Here is an 18,679-nt window from a genome sequence, read left to right as displayed (position 1 = left end):
TTACACGCAAGTAATGTTTTCGGAAGCACCTGAACCCGAAAGCGCGCTGTTTGTCCAAGAATCGACCCGACTGGGTTCGGCTTCTGTGGCCCCGGCCCGGTCGGCTCTCTGCCGCGGCTCCTCAGCACCCGGCGGCCCGACGCCCCTCTGTACCAGACGATCGGAGTTGCGTCGTTACCGGGCTCAGGAAAGTTATTGCTGGTGACGAGGAATAGCAGAGTAATGACAAGGGGCAAGTTTTACAGCTCTACTGCATTTCCTTGTTGTTGTAGGAGTGGGACATTTTCTGTTAGTAGCAAAACCAGAGGAGTATGTTAAAGCCTGAGAAGGGAAAGGCTCAGATAGTGCTTTTAAGAGGGGAAAATAAGTCTTGTTTTCAGAGAAGTCATGTTTGGTATCAGTCAGACGTCAGCTCTTAACTTTTCATAATCATTTTCAGTTAGCGTTATGGATATTGTTTAATAGTCTGAATAAGGGTGCTCTGAAATGAGTTGGGTGATTGAAGGCATGTTTGATTGTTAGTATGTTGTTCCTAAACAGCATTTTAAAGGATTAAACAGATGTTGTATCAATATATCTAAGATGTCCTGCTCAAGTCATACCAAACCTGGATGTTTGACCCTTCTAGTTTCAAAGTAGTTTTCAAAGCTTGGGTCTTTGTTTATGGTTTGTTGGATTTCCCAACTATGTCTTATACTGTCTGTGTAGCAAGGCGGCAGCAGTGTATGCTGGCTTTTCAACTGTTTTGTTAAAAACCTGGGCTGCTCACTGAAATTTGTGCTAGCTTTAAACTTGTGCTGAGGAATTGTGGCCCACTGAGGAGTCAGTCTAACGAGGGGATTGTATCCATGATGCTTTCTGAAAGAGGCTGTTAGAGCTCCTAGAATAAACAGAATGCACAGCTCAACCTTACATGCTAATGTCATTGTCTAGTTAGTCTTTCTGAAGACTAAATGATGTTAGCTTATATGGAATTCTTGCTCTCTAAAACAGAAAACACCTAGATTGTTATCTGTGATACTAAGCTTCAGCAGTAGCACACTAGAGCACAAGCCCTATGCGGAGCATCTGAGAGAACTGGCGTTGTTTAGTCTGGAGAAGGGAAGGCTTAGGCTAGACTTTATCACTCTCTACAAAATACGTGGAAAGTCAGTCTCTTCTCCCCAGTAACAAGTGATAGGACAAGAGGAAATGGCCTCAAGCTGCGCCAGGGGAGGTTTAGACTGGATATTAGGAAAAAGTTCTTCACAAAAAAAGTGGTCAGACATTGGAACAGGCTGCCCAGGGCAGTGGTGGGATCACCATCCTTGGAAGTGTTCAAAAACAGTGTAGATGAGGCCCTCAGTGGTATTATTTAGTGGGGAACTTGGCAGTCTTGGAGTAATGGTTGAATTTGATAATCTTAAAGGTCTTTTCCAGCCTAGTTGGAAACCCTGTTCTTCCTTTTCTCTGCCAGACAACTTGAATATACCGACTGACAGAAACCAGCATCTAGATTAGGTTCTTTGTTTGCTATTACAGAAAAAAATACCCAGAATAAAAGGCAATACCTATGTAAAACACATAATGATTTTTAAATCATATTGTAGCCATGCTTCTTTAAAGTTCATCTGTTTTCCATATATATGTTGCATATAAAAGCTTTAGTTTTCAACTCTTTAGAATGTTGCCTGTGCAGTGCCCCACTCTCTTCTTATCTGAAAGTGGTGCCTTTGTGGCTGATGTGGCGTGTGAGCATGTTGAGAGCAGTTTGGATACTGAATTTGACTGCAGTGGCGATCATTATGCACAACAGAAGACTAGTTATTGAATGTGACTTAAGGTCCTTCTCAGTCCTGCCTGTTGTTTCTTCTCTTCATCTGCTTTCTGAAACAGTTGTTTCTCTTATGTCTGGATGTTTAAATACAAGTCCAGACTTTCAAAATTATGTAAGTCATGAGTAAATCATGAAAAGTTAGCAGTGCCTTTTTCAACTTGAAATGACAGGAGGATTTTTATGTATAGTCATATTGGTGGATTAAAGAATAGATTAGCTTATTGTAAATTGCTGTTGTGCATGTTGGGGGGATTTTGGTAACAAAAAATGATAAATAATGACTCTCTTGCTGCATACTTTTAACAGTGTTTCTGCTGTATGTGTTGCTTGTGTACATCTGTTCAGCTGACTTGCTTCACTGGGAAAATAGAAATATCAGATTGCAAACCAGTCAAGATATTCTTAGCCCATTGGTGTACAGTAGGTTCCAGTGCTTCCCACCGCAGCTTGTTTCCAGACTTCATTACTGTCATGGTTTAAACCCAGTCAGGTAACTCGTTCACTCACTCCCCCCCTTCTTTCCCTCCCCCTACTCCCAGAGGGACGGAGAGGAGAATCGAAAAGAATGCAACTCCCACGGGTTGAGATAAGAACAGTTTAGTAACTAAGGTATAACACAGATCACTGCTGCTACCACCAATAATAATAATGATAAAGGAAATAACAAGGGAAGAGAATACATCATCTCACCACCAGCTGACCGATAACTCGCCCGACCAAGCTCTGACCAATACCTCCTCCAACCCTGCAGTCTCCCAGCCCTTCTGGGTAACTCCCAGTTACCTCCTGGGCATGACGTGCTGTGGTATGGAATACCTCTTTGGTCAGTTTGGGTCAGGTGTCCTGTCTCTGCTTCCTCCTGGCTTCCCCTCCTCCCTGGCAGAGCATGAGGCTCACAAAGTCCTTGGCCAAACCAAAACATCGCTATCAGTTCTGTTCCCAGGCCGAAAGTCAAAACACTGCACTGCACCAGCTACCAAGAAGGAGAAACATGACTGCTACTGCTGAACCCAGGACATTATCCACCCCTTATTCCATACCATTCACGTCATGCTCAGATCCCCCATTTTCAATATACTCTTATCTTAGTGCATGGACCAGTCCCTATAAAGCTGCTGAGTCCATCTGGTCCATGACGTCAGGCTCCATCTCTTGTAACAGTCAGAGTAGGAGAGACTGTGTGCAGTGTTCACACTCGTGAATAACTAGGGCAATAGGGTCCATTGCTAAGTCCACCCCTCGATCATGAGTCCATGTCTATGTTGCATCTCTGCTCTGATGGCCTGAAGTGCCATGGGCCCACCAGGCTTAAAATAATTCACTGTCCCCTTAAGCAGTTTCTGCAGCTTGTTGCTGGGGACTCCATACAGCTGCCTTCCATCTCCGATGCTTCCAAAGCACTGGAGGGGCCCAGTGGACTAGATACTTGCCCATACTGTCCCACACACCCTGCCACTCATGACTGTCCAGCCTTGGAGAAAACCTTTTGGTCCCCTTATATCCTCGTCTAACCCCAGACAAGACCCAAACCTGACTCTGCTTAACTTTTGAGATCAGACAAAATGGTGGTGGGTAGAACACAGCCTGTGTGTGTGCCAACATGCTGATCCCCATCACAATCAGCAGGCAGGTCCCAAGGACACCCAAAGGCCATTCAAAACCTTCAGAACTCTCAGTTGATGCTGCTGTACTTGTCACTGGGGCTGGTGTAGCTGCTGTGCTTGCCGGCTCTCCCACCGCCAGCTTCTCTTTTCCTGAGTCCAGCTCTTCCTCCTCTGCCTTGCTGGGAAATGCTGCGTGGTCTCCTGCATCCTCCTGGGGCTCGGCGGGCGGCTTCCGGGAAATGCTCTCGGCCGTCGTGGGGCTGGGCTCGGCTGCGGGGCTCGGCTCTTCCGCGGGGCTCGGCTCCTCCGCCGCCTTCTCCCGCTGCTCGGCAGCCGCCTCCTTCCTCTCCTCGACCGCCCCGACCTCCTCCACCGGCAGCCGTCCCCTCGCGGCCTCCGGCCCCGCTCCCGCCGCCGCTTGGTCCCCAGGGCCGCTCTCCCGGGCCGCTTCGGCTGCCGCCGGCTCCCGGGGCCGCTCCCCCTCTGCTCCCCGCAGCCTCACGAAGATGGAAAGGAGGGTGAGGGCCAGGGCGGTGAAGAGCAGCCGGACGGCCAGGTACAAGTCCACGGCCACGTCCGTCCCGCCGTGCTGCTGGAGCCCGCCCGTATTACAAGCCATTGCCATAAAGCACAGTGAGACAAGAACCTTAGCCCAGGCCCCACACTTGATAAACACTAACACAGCAAATACCGGCTCTAAGTAAGTTACAACATTCTGAAGCTGTGAGATCAACAAGAACAACTCTGAGAGCCAATAAATCAGCATTGTGATGAGTGACTATTAATCTGGTCAGATCTGTTGTTATCTCAACCCTTCGTGGCCCACGTTGGGCGCCAAAAAGAACTGTCGTGGTTTAAACCCAGTCAGGTAACTCGTTCACTCACTCCCCCCCTTCTTTCCCTCCCCCTACTCCCAGAGGGACGGAGAGGAGAATCGAAAAGAATGCAACTCCCACGGGTTGAGGTAAGAACAGTTTAGTAACTAAGGTATAACACAAATCACTACTGCTACCACCAATGATAATAATGATAAAGGAAATAACAAGGGAAGAGAATACATCATCTCACCACCAGCCGACCGATAACTCGCCCCCCCAGCCCGACCAAGCTCTGACCGATACCTCCTCCAACCCTGCAGTCTCCCAGCCCTTCTGGGTAACTCCCAGTTACCTTCTGGGCATGACGTGCTGTGGTATGGAATACCTCTTTGGTCAGTTTGGGTCAGGTGTCCTGTCTCTGCTTCCTCCTGGCTTCCCCTCCTCCCTGGCAGAGCATGAGGCTCACAAAGTCCTTGGCCAAACCAAAACGTCATTGTTATCAGTTCTGTTCCCAGGCCGAAAGTCAAAACACTGCACTGCACCAGCTACCAAGAAGGAGAAACATGACTGCTACTCCTGAACCCGGGACATTTACTCTTGGCTACACCTTGAGCAGTGATTACGTTGCTTCAGCTGTCACCAAGTAGATACTAACTCTGGCTTTTGTAGATTCCAGAATTTGACAACTTATACCTGGACATGAACGGCATTATACATCAGTGTTCCCATCCAAATGATGATGATGTTCACTTCAGAATCTCAGAAGATAAGATTTTTGCTGACATTTTTCACTATTTGGAAGTACTGTTTCGCATCATTAAACCAAGGAAGGTTTTCTTCATGGCAGTTGATGGAGTAGCTCCAAGAGCTAAAATGAATCAGCAGCGTGGGAGACGTTTTAGGTGAGAATATTTGTTCTGACTCTGTCTTGAGGAGAGTAAATGCTTAAAAAAAAATACTAAACGGTATGCCATGAAATGGTTGATGAGAAAATGAACATGAGCCGGCAGTGTGCGCTCGCAGCCCAGAAAGCCAACCATATCCTGGGCTGCATCAAAAGGAGCGTGACCAGCAGGTCGAAGGACGTGATCCTGCCCCTTTACTCTGCTCTTGTGAGACCTCACCTGGAGTATTGTGTGCAGTTCTGGTGTCCTCAACATAAAAAGGACATGGAACTGTTGGAACAAGTCCAGAGGAGGGCCACGAGGATGATCAGGGGACTGGAGCACCTCCCATATGAAGACAGGCTGAGAAAGTTGGGGCTGTTCAGCCTTGAGAAGAGAAGGCTGCGTGGAGACCTCATAGCAGCCTTCCAGTGTCTGAAAGGGGCCTATAGGGATGCTGGGGAGGTACTGTTCATTAGGGACTGTAGTGATAGGACAAGGGGTAACGGGTTAAAACTTAAACAGGGGAAGTTTAGATTGGATATAAGGAAGAAATTCTTTCCTGTTAGGGTGGTGAGGCACTGGAATAGGTTGCCCAGGGAGGTTGTGAATGTTCCATCCCTGGCAGTGTTCAAGGCCAGGTTGGACGAGGCCTTGGGTGGTACGGTTTAGTGTGAGGTGTCCCTGCCCATGGCAGGGGGGTTGAAACTAGATGATCTTAAGGTCTTTTCCAACCCTAACTATTCTATGATTCTATGACTGGGGGAAGCTTTTTTTCATGAAATTTTCTGTGAAATAAATCTCCAATGGCTTCATAACCTGTGAGGGTCTTTGGTATCTTTGAATGCTAATTCTAGACATGCTGCTTTGGTTGCTATATGGTTGCTATTATATGCCATTTTCTTTGACAGTCATAGAAGAAATTAAGTTTCTAATGAAACTCTGGTTTCCTTTTGATACCAGTTAGCAAGCTAGCTCAGATGCAAAGCTGCAAGTAGATTGTACATTGTTAAGGTTTATATTAATGTTTTGGGGGATGTGGAATCTTCTTTGAAGACTGCTATAAGGAAAGCAAGCCCATGGTCAGACAGTACTGGAATGGTGAGTGAAAGAAGAAAACTGAGGGGAACGGGCAGGAGAAAATATTTTCAAGCTGCAGAGTTTTTTTTGAGGGTTTGGTTTTGGGTTTTTTAAAGGAAAAAAAAGGAAGTTGAGAAGAAGAGGAGATTAAGAAAGAGTTCTAAATAGAAAATTAGAGTGAGAGAAGTGAGAGAAGGACAAGAATCTAAGGTATTGGTGGCTTTTCTTTTTCTGGTTCAAAAGTGTTTATGAAATCCTTGGCCAAGAAAGTCTAGGATATTTGCTTGTTTCTCCATTACTCGTGATGATAACTTGTTCGTTCACCCCTTCTACTCTTGTGATATTCCAGACTTGCTGCTATGTTTAACAGTGTTCTTAGTATTAACTGTACAACTATTGTTCCGATACAGTGTTTTCAGATACTTAGATCCTGAGTGTTTCTACTGTTTCAACATTAATTTGTGTTTACTATGCTCAGCCACTGAATTATCATTTTGGTAATCTAAATATTAACTGTATCTGAGTAATGACACATTATCATCATTACTAGGGAAAAAAAGTTGCCTATTAGTTTTATAGTTGTGTGGGAAACAAGATCATACTCTATCTAGGAGTCAAATTTCTCTCTCTCCTTTTCCTAAATACTCTTTAAAAAATCAACTATGTATATTTTGTCAGTAAAGCTGTACTTTAAGATATTAATGTTTGAATAAGATGATTCTTTCTCTACTCCACTTTTCCAACCTTGTGTTGTTTTAGATCAGCAAAAGAGGCAGAGGACAAAATAAAAAAGGCATTAGAAAAGGGAGAAACTCTCCCAACAGAAGCCAGATTTGACTCCAACTGTATTACACCAGGTAAGAATATTTGTCAAGTATTTAAATTTAAATGTTTAGATTAATGGCTTTGCATCTATTTCCCTATCCTAAGGCTTTTTTTTTTTTTTTTTTTTTTTAATTGGAGGACAAAATTGATGCAGACTCAAGTTGAGAACAGAAGTTTAAATATTTCTAATAGGACTGGAATACTGTCTTACTCTATAACTTGTTTTAGATTGCAATGGAAAAGATGAATCTTCTTATGGAAAAAAAGCAACTATTCCCTTCATCCCATGCAGAATTTTTACTTCTTGGGTTTTGGGGAGTTTTTTTGGGTTTTGTTTTGTTGCGGGGGGGGGTGGGGAGGGGGAGGTTGTTTGATTTTGGGTGGGTTTTATTTGATGTTTTTCTTGTTTTGGTGGTTTTTGTTTGGTTTTTGTGTTTTCATTAGTAATTTATGTAAATACAGTTTTGAATGACTAGTGAAAAGTTTTGTGTGTAACTTTGATTTTTGTTTTCAGGAACTGAATTCATGGCCAGATTGCATGAGCATCTTAAGTACTTTGTAAATACGAAGATTTCCACAGACAAATCCTGGCAAGGAGTAACAGTTTACTTATCAGGCCATGAGGTCACTGTATTTTGTTAGTATTTTATTTTAAATAGATGTTTATTTTATAGAAAAATACTTACTGATGAATTTGTTGTTGCGGGGGGGTTTTTGTGCAGACTCCAGGGGAAGGTGAGCATAAAATTATGGAGTTCATCAGATCAGAAAAAGCAAAGCCCCATCACGACCCAAACACAAGACACTGTCTCTATGGCTTAGATGCTGACTTGGTATGTGAAAATAAAATAATACAAACAACAGAAGTTTATAAAGTATATTTGATGTTTTCCTAAGTGCACAGGGTTCTAAAATGAATGTTATTAAACAAGAGTGTAACTTCGTACTCTTGCAAACTTTTAAATTTGTAGTTAAACAGAGCAGCAAAATTGCTTTATGCTGCTCGAATCTTGGATAACAGTAAAAAAAAAAAATTAATAAAGATCTTTCTTTATAATAGATTATGCTGGGATTAACAAGTCATGAGGCACACTTTGCACTCTTAAGAGAAGAAGTCAGATTTGGTGGTAAAAAATCTCAAAGGTAACTGATTTAACTTCACTTTTTATATATAATGAATTTAAATCTAAAATATACTGGGTGACTAAACCATTTGTTTGGTTTGTTGGTTTGTTTTGTTGTTTTTTTTTAATTGTTTGCATACTGAATAAAGTCTTTGTTACTAAAAATCCATGAAATCAACTTGTTAAATCATGCACTTCAGTGAGTTTACATGGGGAAAGTGTGTGCTGTGAGGACAGCTCATGACAAAATCCATACAGCTTTGGTCTGCTGCGCTTCTTTCTTCATATTATGAATGGAGAAGCCCAGGCTATACAAACATTGTTTCCTTAATTGTCTTATGCAGATATTAACTTTTTAAAATGTATTTATATCTTTGAGGTTTTGTGAATATAAGTAAATTACTTGAACAGTTACTAAAATAAACTCTCTTAAAGGGGTTGCCTGAATGTTTTTATTGTGGATTTGCCCATTTGTAGTAACTTGTGTGCTATCATCAGTCTGAACAAGGTGATTTGTTCTCGAACTGATCATGTGCATGGAGTTACAGGAGAATTACTTTTATAACTGCTCCTGTGACTTAGGTGCCTTCTTTGAAGGACCATAAACATGTATTTAGTGGATAAAGGGAGAAGGTGGGAGAGACAGAAACACACTTTTTGATACATATAAAAAAAGTTTTTGGATAAGATCTACAAATGTTTAGATAAATACATGATTTTTGCTGATAAGGTATTTTTTGTGAAGGACAAGATGATGCACATCAGAAATAGGTATTCAGTCTTCTGCAGTCAACTTTTCACTAATACTCATTGTCTTGGCAGTGTTGGTGTGTAACATTGTAATGTTTTTAAAAGACCTTGAGTGTAATCAAAGAAAAATGTCAATTTTCTCTTTTTTATAAAAATAATATAAAAGTGTGACAACTTTTCTGAGGAATGGGGGTTAATTAAATGAAGTATGAAATCAAAGGGAAGTTGTCTTCCCCCCCTGCCTCCCTCCCCAGACATTGTTCCAGGTTTGGCTCCTGTTGAAATTTGTGGATAATATTGCTCATTACAGGAATTTACTTCTGGAAGTTACAGGAATTGGCTTCTGTCAGTATTGTCACTTGTATGAATACTTCCAATTAGAAACCTGAAAATGCTAAAAATACATGGAAATTAATATCTGTCAGCAACTTCTTGATTGGGAGAAATTACTTGTTTTTTTCAGGATTTTCGGGTCTAGTGAATGAAGACTAAGGGGCAAAATGTTTCTAGAGTCTTAGAGCACCAACCTGGATTTGGCAATGTTCTTGAATACCAATATGAAAATTATATTCTAAAAGTGACAGAATTGGGCCTAAACCTCTTTGTAGTTTAGAGTTCATTTTAGTAATCTTCATCTAAGCTTGTATATCACACCCATCTTCCTCAGAGGATTTTGGCAAAAATCTGCTTTGTATGTGTGAATACACAGGTATTTCTTTTGGTTTGTCATTGGAGGTGGTCCCAGCTGGTTATAGTATCTACAAGGTGAAATAGTCCTTTTTGAAATTAAAAATACATCAGTCTTGAGCTCATTAAGCTTTTGGTGTAGGTATTAACTGATTTTGGCCTAATGTTGGAGCACATATTAAGTAATTCTAGTGAAGAGGAAAAGAAGACAGAATATATATTGACTAACCTATGCCATAAACAGTAGGTTAGTAATTTTTTTTGGTGCTGTGTTGAAGCCACCAGATAATACATATGTAGCGTCTTTAATTTGAGCATATTCTTTTCTTACAAGAAGCATTTCAAATGATTGCAAATGTAAGCAGCATATTTAAACATGAATCTCTATACTCTGTATGTACGCAGACTAGTTCTGATATACCTTAAAGTTTATTTGCTTTGGTGCAAATTTAGGTTAGGCTGTCCCTTTTTGGACAGTGTGATAAATACTTGGGAAATAGTTAATGAAACATGGAACTTGACAAAGCTGCCCTGCTTTCTCTAAGCTAGCTGTTTTCCATGCAGTGCAGTCACATTTGTTTAGAAGGTTCTGCACAATTTTATTTAACCAGATGAATCCTAAAACAGATTCAAACAAATGTTTATATATTTCTTCTGCAAAGATTTAACCCCAGTAAGTTTACTTGGTTTTAGGTAACCTGGGACTTATTAAATATTCATATTGAAGGTGTGTTTATAAATAATTTAACTTAATGTTTTGAATAATTTACAGAGCATGTGCCCCAGAGGAAACCACGTTTCATTTGCTGCACTTATCGCTTATGAGAGAATATATTGATTATGAATTTTCACCTGTAAAAGTAAGTTTTAATGGAGCTGGGACTGAAAAAATGTGTGAGGTCTTTTTATGCAAACATCATAATAAAAATGATACTGCTGTGTTTTGAGCTTTTTGTTTGTTTTTTTCTTTTCTTCCTCCACCCCAGGACAAGATTTCCTTTGAATACGATATTGAAAGGATAATAGACGATTGGATCTTAATGGGTTTCCTTGTAGGAAATGATTTTATTCCTCATCTACCTCATTTACACATTAATCATGATGCACTGCCGCTACTTTATAGAACATACATGACTATCTTGCCAGAACTGGGAGGTAAGAATACTTTGCACAGTTGTAGAAAGTAGAAATATTAACATTCCTGCCTTAATATTTATTGACCTTTTTAACCATGTTAGGATGTTTAGAGTTTCTAACACTTTTTTTAGACAGCCAGAAAAAATGCATTTAAATTGAAATTTTAGAATTGTTCATTTAAAACACGTACTTTATTTTCTTAATAGGTTACATAAATGAGAATGGACATCTGAATTTAAAACGCTTCGAGAAATATCTCACAAGGTTGTCAGATGTGAGTAACTTCACAATTGCGCTGTATAGATAGGTATAGTTTGTTGAATTTAACCTCAGTGTGGTGCCCTAAAATACACCATGCTGTAGTTTTAATGAATTGTTAAATGACTTAACATCATTTAACGTAACTGTTAAATTAGTTTTACAAGTGGTTCAGTCAACTGTTTTATCATTTAAATGATGGGGTCCAATCAGTTTCTGTCTGAACTTATAAGAGGAAAAAGGTTGAATTGTTTAATCTGTCCTTTAGCTAGTATCTTGTAGTAGTGCAAGTCAAACAAGGATTTGCCTCATTTGAGTAATGAGGGACAGTACTGTGCAGATGTGTTCTAGACAGCAATATTCTTTGCTTCCCTGCTGGTCAGTTTCTTGTGGGGTAAGCTCTTGGAGAGCAGTATTTTTTTGCAAGTTTTTTATGAAGATCATCGGTTAAGAGTGATGAAGCATTAGTATCTCTGAGGCAGTCATCACCATTCTTCGTTAACTCACTGGCATACAGGAGGCAACCTATTAAGTGCCACTGCAGTAATTCATCCTAGAGATGAGAAAAGGTATATATAGGTCAGATAGAAATGGAAAGATCTTGGCCTTCTGCTGAACTTGGAAGGAGGAAGTTCATCTATGTGCTTTCGCTGTTTCAGCCCTGTCTTCTGATTCTTGGATGGAAGTATGAAAGTGTTGGGTGTGTGGCACCCAAACCTTATATATGTTTTACTGCTTCTAGAGTTAATAGTGAAATGTGGAAGTTATCTAACTACTTTTATTACATAATGCTGCCTTACTGAAAGAAAAAAAAATATATGGCTTAGGTGTATGTTATGTATCACTAAGAAAAAATATTTTTAATGCTAATCTATTGTTTTAATTGTAGCTCTAGGCCAAACTGTTCATGTACAAATGCCTCCAGGTGTAACCTAATGCATGTACTATGAAAATATTGTTAATTTAGCACTCTAAATTTGGCATCCCTCAGATATTTCTGAACTTAATTTAATCTTCCTGTACAGTTTGATCGTGAGCACTTCAGTGAAGTCTTTGTAGACCTAAAATGGTTTGAAAGTAAAGTAGGCAATAAATACCTCAACGAGGCAGCTGGTATTGCAGCAGAGGAAGCCAGAAAAACGAAACAAAAGAAACAAAAGGTTAGTATTCTGCATGTGCAATTTTGGAGCTATGAATGTTACTTATTGTAAATCAGTAACTTGATTTTAGACAAATTACATGTCATAAACCTCTGTGATGAGGTTTTTCTGAGATCAGAAACGATAGTAAAATATAACATCTGAGGAACTACCTGTATGCATTGCTGGTTGTGAGTGATGAAATGGTTAAATCGATGTCAGGTTCTTAGGTTTCTTGAAGTCTTCTCAACCCATTACTTAATGCTTTATGTCAATTTATCTCTTCTCAACTTCAGCAAAACTTACTTTTGAGTGAGTTATGGTCAAACTTGCTATGCTTTGTAATTTTACTTTACATAGCCTGTTGTCCATTTTATATATTTCAGATACACTGATAGACCATTCATGCATGTGTTGGTATTGGGCAACTATTTGACAATGTATAGATCAATAGGAATTTCATTGGTGTGAACTATCTGAGATTAAACTTGTAATTCTAGCTATAGCTAGTTAATGAGGAACAGCACCTTTCTGTGTACCTTGACTCTGCCCCACTGTCATGTTGCTCACCACCACCTCCATTGGCTATCTTTCAGTATATGCCTTCAGCAGAGTGTAGAGTAGCAGCAGGAAATGCCTCCAAGATTAATCTGTCACTGGGTTAAGCAGTAGCAGTCATTTTTTTCCTTCTTAGTAGCTGGTGCAGTGCTGTGTTTTTGACTTTCAGCCTGGGAACAGCACTGATAACACCAATATATTTAGTTGTTGCTCGGTAATGTTTACTCTGACCAAGGACTTTCTGAGTCTCATGCTCTGCCAGGGAGCAGGGGAAGCCAGGAGGAAATAGAGACAGGACATCTGACCCAAACTAGCCAAAGAAGTATTCCATACCACAGCACGTCATGCCCAGTATATAAACTGGGGGCAGTTACCCAAAAGGGCTAGATCACTGCTGGATCAGGCTGGGTATCAGTTGGTGGGTGGTGAGTGGCGGTATTCTCTCCTCTTGTTATTTCCTTTATCATTATTATTATTGGTGGCAGCAGCAGTGGTTTTGTGTTATACCTTATTTACTGAACTGTTCTTATCTCAACCTGTGGGAGTTACATTCTTTCGATTCTCTTCCCCATCCCTCCGGGAGCAGGGGGAGGAAGGGGGGAGTGAGCAAGCGGCTTCGTGGTTCTGGATTACTGGCTGGGCTTAAACCACGGCGGTTCTTTTGGGTGCCCAACGCGGGGCATGAAGGGTTGAGATAACAACAGATCTGACCAGAGTGTGTCTAATCATATTTGTGATAAGCATTTATTGTTTTGTTTTAATAGTCACTCGTCACAATGCTGATTTATTGGCTCTCAAAGTTGTTGCTCTTGACCTCAGAGTTTCAGCATGTCCTATTCTACTTACACCCGATATTTGCTGTGTTAGTGTTTATTGGCTGGGGGCCTTGGGCTAAGGTTCTTGTTTCATTGTACTTTATGGTAATGACTTGTAATACAATAGAATCATTGATCATGAAACTGATCTGGCTTATGTTCCCAATGTGGTCATCACCTCTATACTTCGGGAGGTTTATAATAGAAGTGGTTAGCAGTTACACATCTTTTTCCCCCTATTTGGGTGGTCAACCTGTGAAAGAGACATTCCCTTACCTTCCCAGCCTCCCCACCAGACCATGTACAGCATCATTTGAGAGTTTTGAAGGTTTTGAATGGCCTTTGAGTACCCTTGAGACCTGCCTGCTGATTGTGAATGGGGATCAGCATGTTGGCACACATACAGAGTGTGTTTTACCCACAATCATTTCGTCTGATCTCGAAAGTTAAGCAGAGTCAGGTTTGGGTCTTGTCTAGGGTTAGACGACGATATAGGAGGACCAAGAGATTTTCCCCGAGGCTGGACAGTCATGAGTGGCAGGGCGTGTGGGATAGTATGGGCAAGTACGTAGGCCAGTGGGCCCCTCCAGTGCTTTGGAACTTCACCAGTGAACAAGTGCAAAATCCAGAAAAATTAGTAAAACACTTAAATGAAGTGTGTTGTCATCCTGGTCATATCAGAGAGGGACAAATCATGGCACCGTACTGGGACTTGGCCTATGCTTACAGAGCCCTGTTCAACACTATCCAGCACCTTCAAAAGGAAAAAAATGTCTCTGGATCTGATGGCAAAGCAACAGACGACGCAGCTACTCGAACTCCAAATACAGCAGATACACCAACTGTAGTGACATGTACAGCACCTAGCTACTCAGACTCCGGCTGCAACAGATAATGCAGCTACTCCAACTCCAGGTACAGCAGCTACACCAGCCCCAGCGACAAGTACAGCAGCTACTCAAATTCCAACCGCAACAGGCAGCGCATCTACACCAGCTCCAAGCACAGCAGCTACACCAACCCCAGTGACAAGTACAGCAGCTACCCAAACCCCGACAACAGATACTGCAGCCACTTCAACCACAGTGCCAATCACTGCAGCTAAACCAGAGGGCTAGTTCGTGCCAATATCTGTTGCCCCTGTACGCAAGGGGAAAAGCAAAAAAGAGGCAAGAAAGATGAAGAAACAATGTACTCGCTACCCAGGACAGCATCTGACCAGAAGTTATGTGAATCAGAGGAAGAAGAAGAAGAAGAGGTGATGTCTCGACCCTGGACCTCAACCGAGCTACAGAATATGCAAACAGATTTTACCCATCAACCAGGGGAGCATACCATCACCTGTTTGCTCTGATGTTGAGACAATGGGGCCCATGGTTGTGAACTAGAAGGTAGAGAAGCCAAGCAGCTGGGATCATTTGCTAAGGAAGGGGGAATTGACAAAGCAATTGCGAAAGAGAAACAGTCCCTCAGCCTTTGGAGGCCGCTCTTGGCAGCTGTGAAGAAAGGTTTCCGTACAAGGATGATATTACGAGTCACAACACAATGTGTATCATTATCCTGTTCTTTAGTGAAGTCTGTGGTTTGTAAGAGCAAGATGTTAGCTCTTCCTTTAATAAAGTATCTTATTTGTGGTTGTTTTCTTATTTACTTGAGAAGTTTGGAGCAGTCATATAGTATCGGCTACCTATCTTGGCTGATCCTTTGAATGGCAGCAATGGTCAGGAGCTCGCGTATCTCAGGTGCAAGGGAAGAGTTTGCTTACTGAAAGCTACTCAGTGCTGTACACAAAAGACAGTGTGAGAATGAAGTGAATGTTTGGCTTGTTTGACACTCTAAACCAAGATTTCTTATGTCCTTACTTCCTACAACAGTCATTTGAGCTCTTAAAAATTTACTCATGAAAAATTTGACTGCATACTGGTGTTGTAGCACAATGCATAATGTAGGTAAAAATCCTTAAGTATGTCCTGCACAGTTCTGGAAACAGTAGTATTTTGAAAAACAAATATTCAGATATTTTATAAAGGTAGTTGAGATTTTTATTTGAGCCTTCTCCTTTATGTGGTCTGTCCTTTTGTGAGATAAAATAATTTTCCCTAGGCAACTGCAAGAGAAGGAAATGTAGTGGGGTTTACACTAAATAATGCTTAAACACCTTGATTATAACATTCTGAGTTGCAGATTATGTGGTTGTAAATGAGGTTTGTGTATTTTATTCTGTCTTTTTACTTTATCTCAAATACTAATTTAATAGGCTCAGGAAAACTCCATATGTTTGGCTGCTTTAGAAAAAAATGAAGGTGAAGTGACCCCTAAAAGTAAGTGCAAGTAATTTTTCAATATACATGTTACAAGAGAGAACTTTTTTAATTTGTGTATAGACTTGAAAGATCTGTAAGAATTCTATGTCAGAAATAACCTTAATCTAAATGGCAGAATTAATGTAGTCAGCTCTTGGTAAATGGAACTGTACATCGCTGGCTTATGGTGAGAAGGAACAGGGCTAAAGCTTTTGAAGTGCTTCTTCCCTGATCAGTATTTTCATGATGAATTAAAGGAAAGAATGAGCAACTCTCCAACATTATGTTTTTTTTATAATTGTATGCTTAGGTAAATTGTTATACAAGTGGGGATAAATGAATAGATTTTTGTATGGCTTTGGGGTTTTTGGTTGTGTGAATTGTTTTTAAACTCATTCCACTTGTAGGAGATGTCTTCTGCTAATGTTATGAAATTTAATGTAAAAAATGTATAACTACTACTCCATGGTGTAAGATGTTGCTGGAAAAAGGCTAAATTTTAAAATGTATTTTAATGTGTTATTTTCTGAAAGCTTATCTTTTCTTCTCTGTTCTGTAATTGGGCTACAAAACGGGTTGCCAGTCTTTAAAGAAAGAAAGTTCCAGGCTTGATCTGCGTAAAGATTTTGATTGATTGTTTTACGGTACTTCAGTGCAAGGAAGTCAAAACTGAAAGTCTTCAACCTTACTGTAGTAGGGAAGTGAATGTTCATTCTTTTCTTGTCATGACTGCTTTTCAGCTGTAGTAGAAGATGAACCAGAAGATGATGATCTCTTTGAAACTGAATTTAGGCAATACAAAAGAACTTACTACATGACTAAAATGGGTGTAGAAGTAGTTTCTGAGTAAGTATATATTTTTGTGTGTTTTTTGCCTTTTTTTCTATTTTTTTACTTTTTCTGTTTTAAGCACCTAAGTCTTTACATATGTCTAATACAAGACAGAATTTTCATCCATGTTGAAAGCACATGGCAGTGTACTGCATTGGTGAGGCTTTTGGCTAATGCAGTAAGAACTGCAAGCCAAGTTTTCTGTAACAAGTATGTGAGGACCAGAGAGAAAAATTCAATTAGTATTCTATCAATCTGAAAAACTATGGTCTTATTAGGTTCCCCAAATGCTCTATCTTCATTCCTGTGTACAGGGTGCTAAGTAATTTTTATATACTAATGAAAATGAGGAATACTAGTAAGTATCTTTCTTTTTCCTTTTAAGTGACTTCTTGGCTGATCAAGCTGAGTGTTACGTCCAGGCAATACAATGGATTTTGCATTATTATTACCATGGAGTTCAGTCATGGAGCTGGTAAGAAAAATTGTCAAATGAGAAATTGTTTCACCTTGTATGCTTGGAACACTTAATGCAGTTCTGTTTGTTTCTGATCAGTGAACATTGCTGTGCTAAAACTGAGTAACTTAAGAGATTTTTTTCCCCTGCAGGTATTACCCTTATCATTATGCACCTTATCTGTCAGATATTCGCAACATAGGCGAACTCAAAATGAAATTTGAACTGGGAAAACCTTTCATGCCATTTGAACAGCTTCTTGCTGTACTTCCAGCAGCTAGCAAAGATCTGCTACCTAAATGCTACCAGGTAGGATTTAGAATTAAATTGCATTTATCTATTGTTTACTGGTTGTCTGTTTTATTCTGAAGTAGCTCTTTGCTGGATATTTTTGTGTGTCCTCTTAATTACATTCTACCTCCAAATTTTAGGTGTAAGGTGAAATACTTCTTACTATTCTTAAGTATATTCTAGAGTTAGTAATAAATAGAAAGTTTTGCATTTGCTAAGCAATTTCAGACTAGGATATTTAAATGATGAATGTTAAATTCCTGCTCAGCCTTGAGTTGGTTTTAATACCAGCCTTCCTCTATCTCTTCCTGGCCTTATTGCTAATTTGTCTCTGGTAGTATTTAATTTCAATATTATATTTTCCTAGCATTTGATGATTAGTCAAGACTCTCCTATTATAGAATATTATCCACCAGACTTTAAAACTGACCTAAATGGAAAACAGCAAGAATGGGAAGCTGTAGTATTAATCCCGTTTATTGATGAGGTAAGTTCTTTCAATGCCTGCTCTCTATAAAAGCTTTGTAACAAAGTGCTAAACTTTTTAATTAATCAACTGTTAGACGTGCTATTAAATTGAAGTTTAAATTAATACTTGATAAGACCACAGAAAAATATAAATGTTTGCTGCCTGGATAGTAAGTTACCACAAGCGAAGTTAGCTTCAAGTGGCAGAAGTCTTAAGTAAAGGCTGTGGAGTTTTTGTTGTTTATTCATGTTTTTAATCAACTATTCAAATATTTAGTTTCATAGTCTGAGGGGAAAAAAAGTTATATCTATAAATACATAAAAAGAAAAATAAGAGAAAAAAATAAATGAAACACTTGGAGAGGAAATAAACCCCAGACTTTTTACAGAAAATCTCTTCACATGGACACCAGTAAATGGGTAGAAGACATTAAGTACAAATCAAACGGTAAAAAGGAGAGGAATAAAACACAAGGTTTTCCTTTTGTAGATAGGATAATAATATTATAGGGTAATAATATTATATATGTTGTTTCTTTTATCAGATTAAATTTGAGCACATCAAAGAGTGGATGAAAATAAAAGTGCAGATTAGATGTTAGAGCATATACAGGTGGTGGCATGTGCCTATCAATTGTTTCCATAGTTTGCAGTGAAAAGTTGGCATGACTTAATCTTCTCACAAAAGGCAGCAGTTGCTACTTGAATGACACATAAGTTTTTGAAAACTTTTCAACAGTTATTTTGTAGAATTTTATTATAACATTTAAAATCTTTTTAATATTTCTTTTTATGTTAAATGTAAAAGGCAAAGTATGGCTAGCCTTTGGAAAC

At 39.8% G+C, this 18,679-nt stretch overlaps 1 protein-coding gene across 11 annotated transcripts in view; it reads left to right on the top strand.

The window, feature by feature from the left end:
- XRN1 (5'-3' exoribonuclease 1) overlaps positions 1 to 18,679 on the top strand; it is a 40,694-nt gene that overhangs the window by 565 nt on the left and 21,450 nt on the right. For 10 of the 11 annotated variants that reach the window (XR_009968563.1, XM_062639008.1, XM_062639006.1 and 7 more), the window contains exons 2-15: positions 4,908 to 5,140; positions 6,962 to 7,059; positions 7,542 to 7,651; positions 7,750 to 7,860; positions 8,088 to 8,170; positions 10,361 to 10,448; positions 10,575 to 10,743; positions 10,932 to 10,999; positions 12,009 to 12,143; positions 15,753 to 15,816; positions 16,539 to 16,644; positions 17,015 to 17,104; positions 17,239 to 17,395; positions 17,745 to 17,864. Coding sequence is in view for 10 of the 11 variants with exons in the window: in XM_062639008.1 (XP_062494992.1) it covers positions 4,908 to 5,140; positions 6,962 to 7,059; positions 7,542 to 7,651; positions 7,750 to 7,860; positions 8,088 to 8,170; positions 10,361 to 10,448; positions 10,575 to 10,743; positions 10,932 to 10,999; positions 12,009 to 12,143; positions 15,753 to 15,816; positions 16,539 to 16,644; positions 17,015 to 17,104; positions 17,239 to 17,395; positions 17,745 to 17,864 (1,632 nt within the window). In the remaining variant the exon portion in view is untranslated. Of the gene's footprint in view, positions 1 to 4,907; positions 5,141 to 6,961; positions 7,060 to 7,541; positions 7,665 to 7,749; positions 7,861 to 8,087; positions 8,171 to 10,360; positions 10,449 to 10,574; positions 10,744 to 10,931; positions 11,000 to 12,008; positions 12,144 to 15,752; positions 15,817 to 16,538; positions 16,645 to 17,014; positions 17,105 to 17,238; positions 17,396 to 17,744; positions 17,865 to 18,679 lie in introns of those variants that run through there. The other variant, XM_062639011.1, reaches the window with a different exon arrangement.

Source organism: Pezoporus occidentalis, unplaced genomic scaffold (genome assembly GCF_034315485.1).
Source record: "Pezoporus occidentalis ecotype Australia unplaced genomic scaffold, CSIRO_AGI_Poc_V1 ctg59, whole genome shotgun sequence".
NCBI classification, from domain to species: domain Eukaryota; kingdom Metazoa; phylum Chordata; class Aves; order Psittaciformes; family Psittacidae; genus Pezoporus; species Pezoporus occidentalis.
Note: the sequence above shows the minus strand (reverse complement) of the source record. Positions and strands in the feature narration are given on the sequence as shown.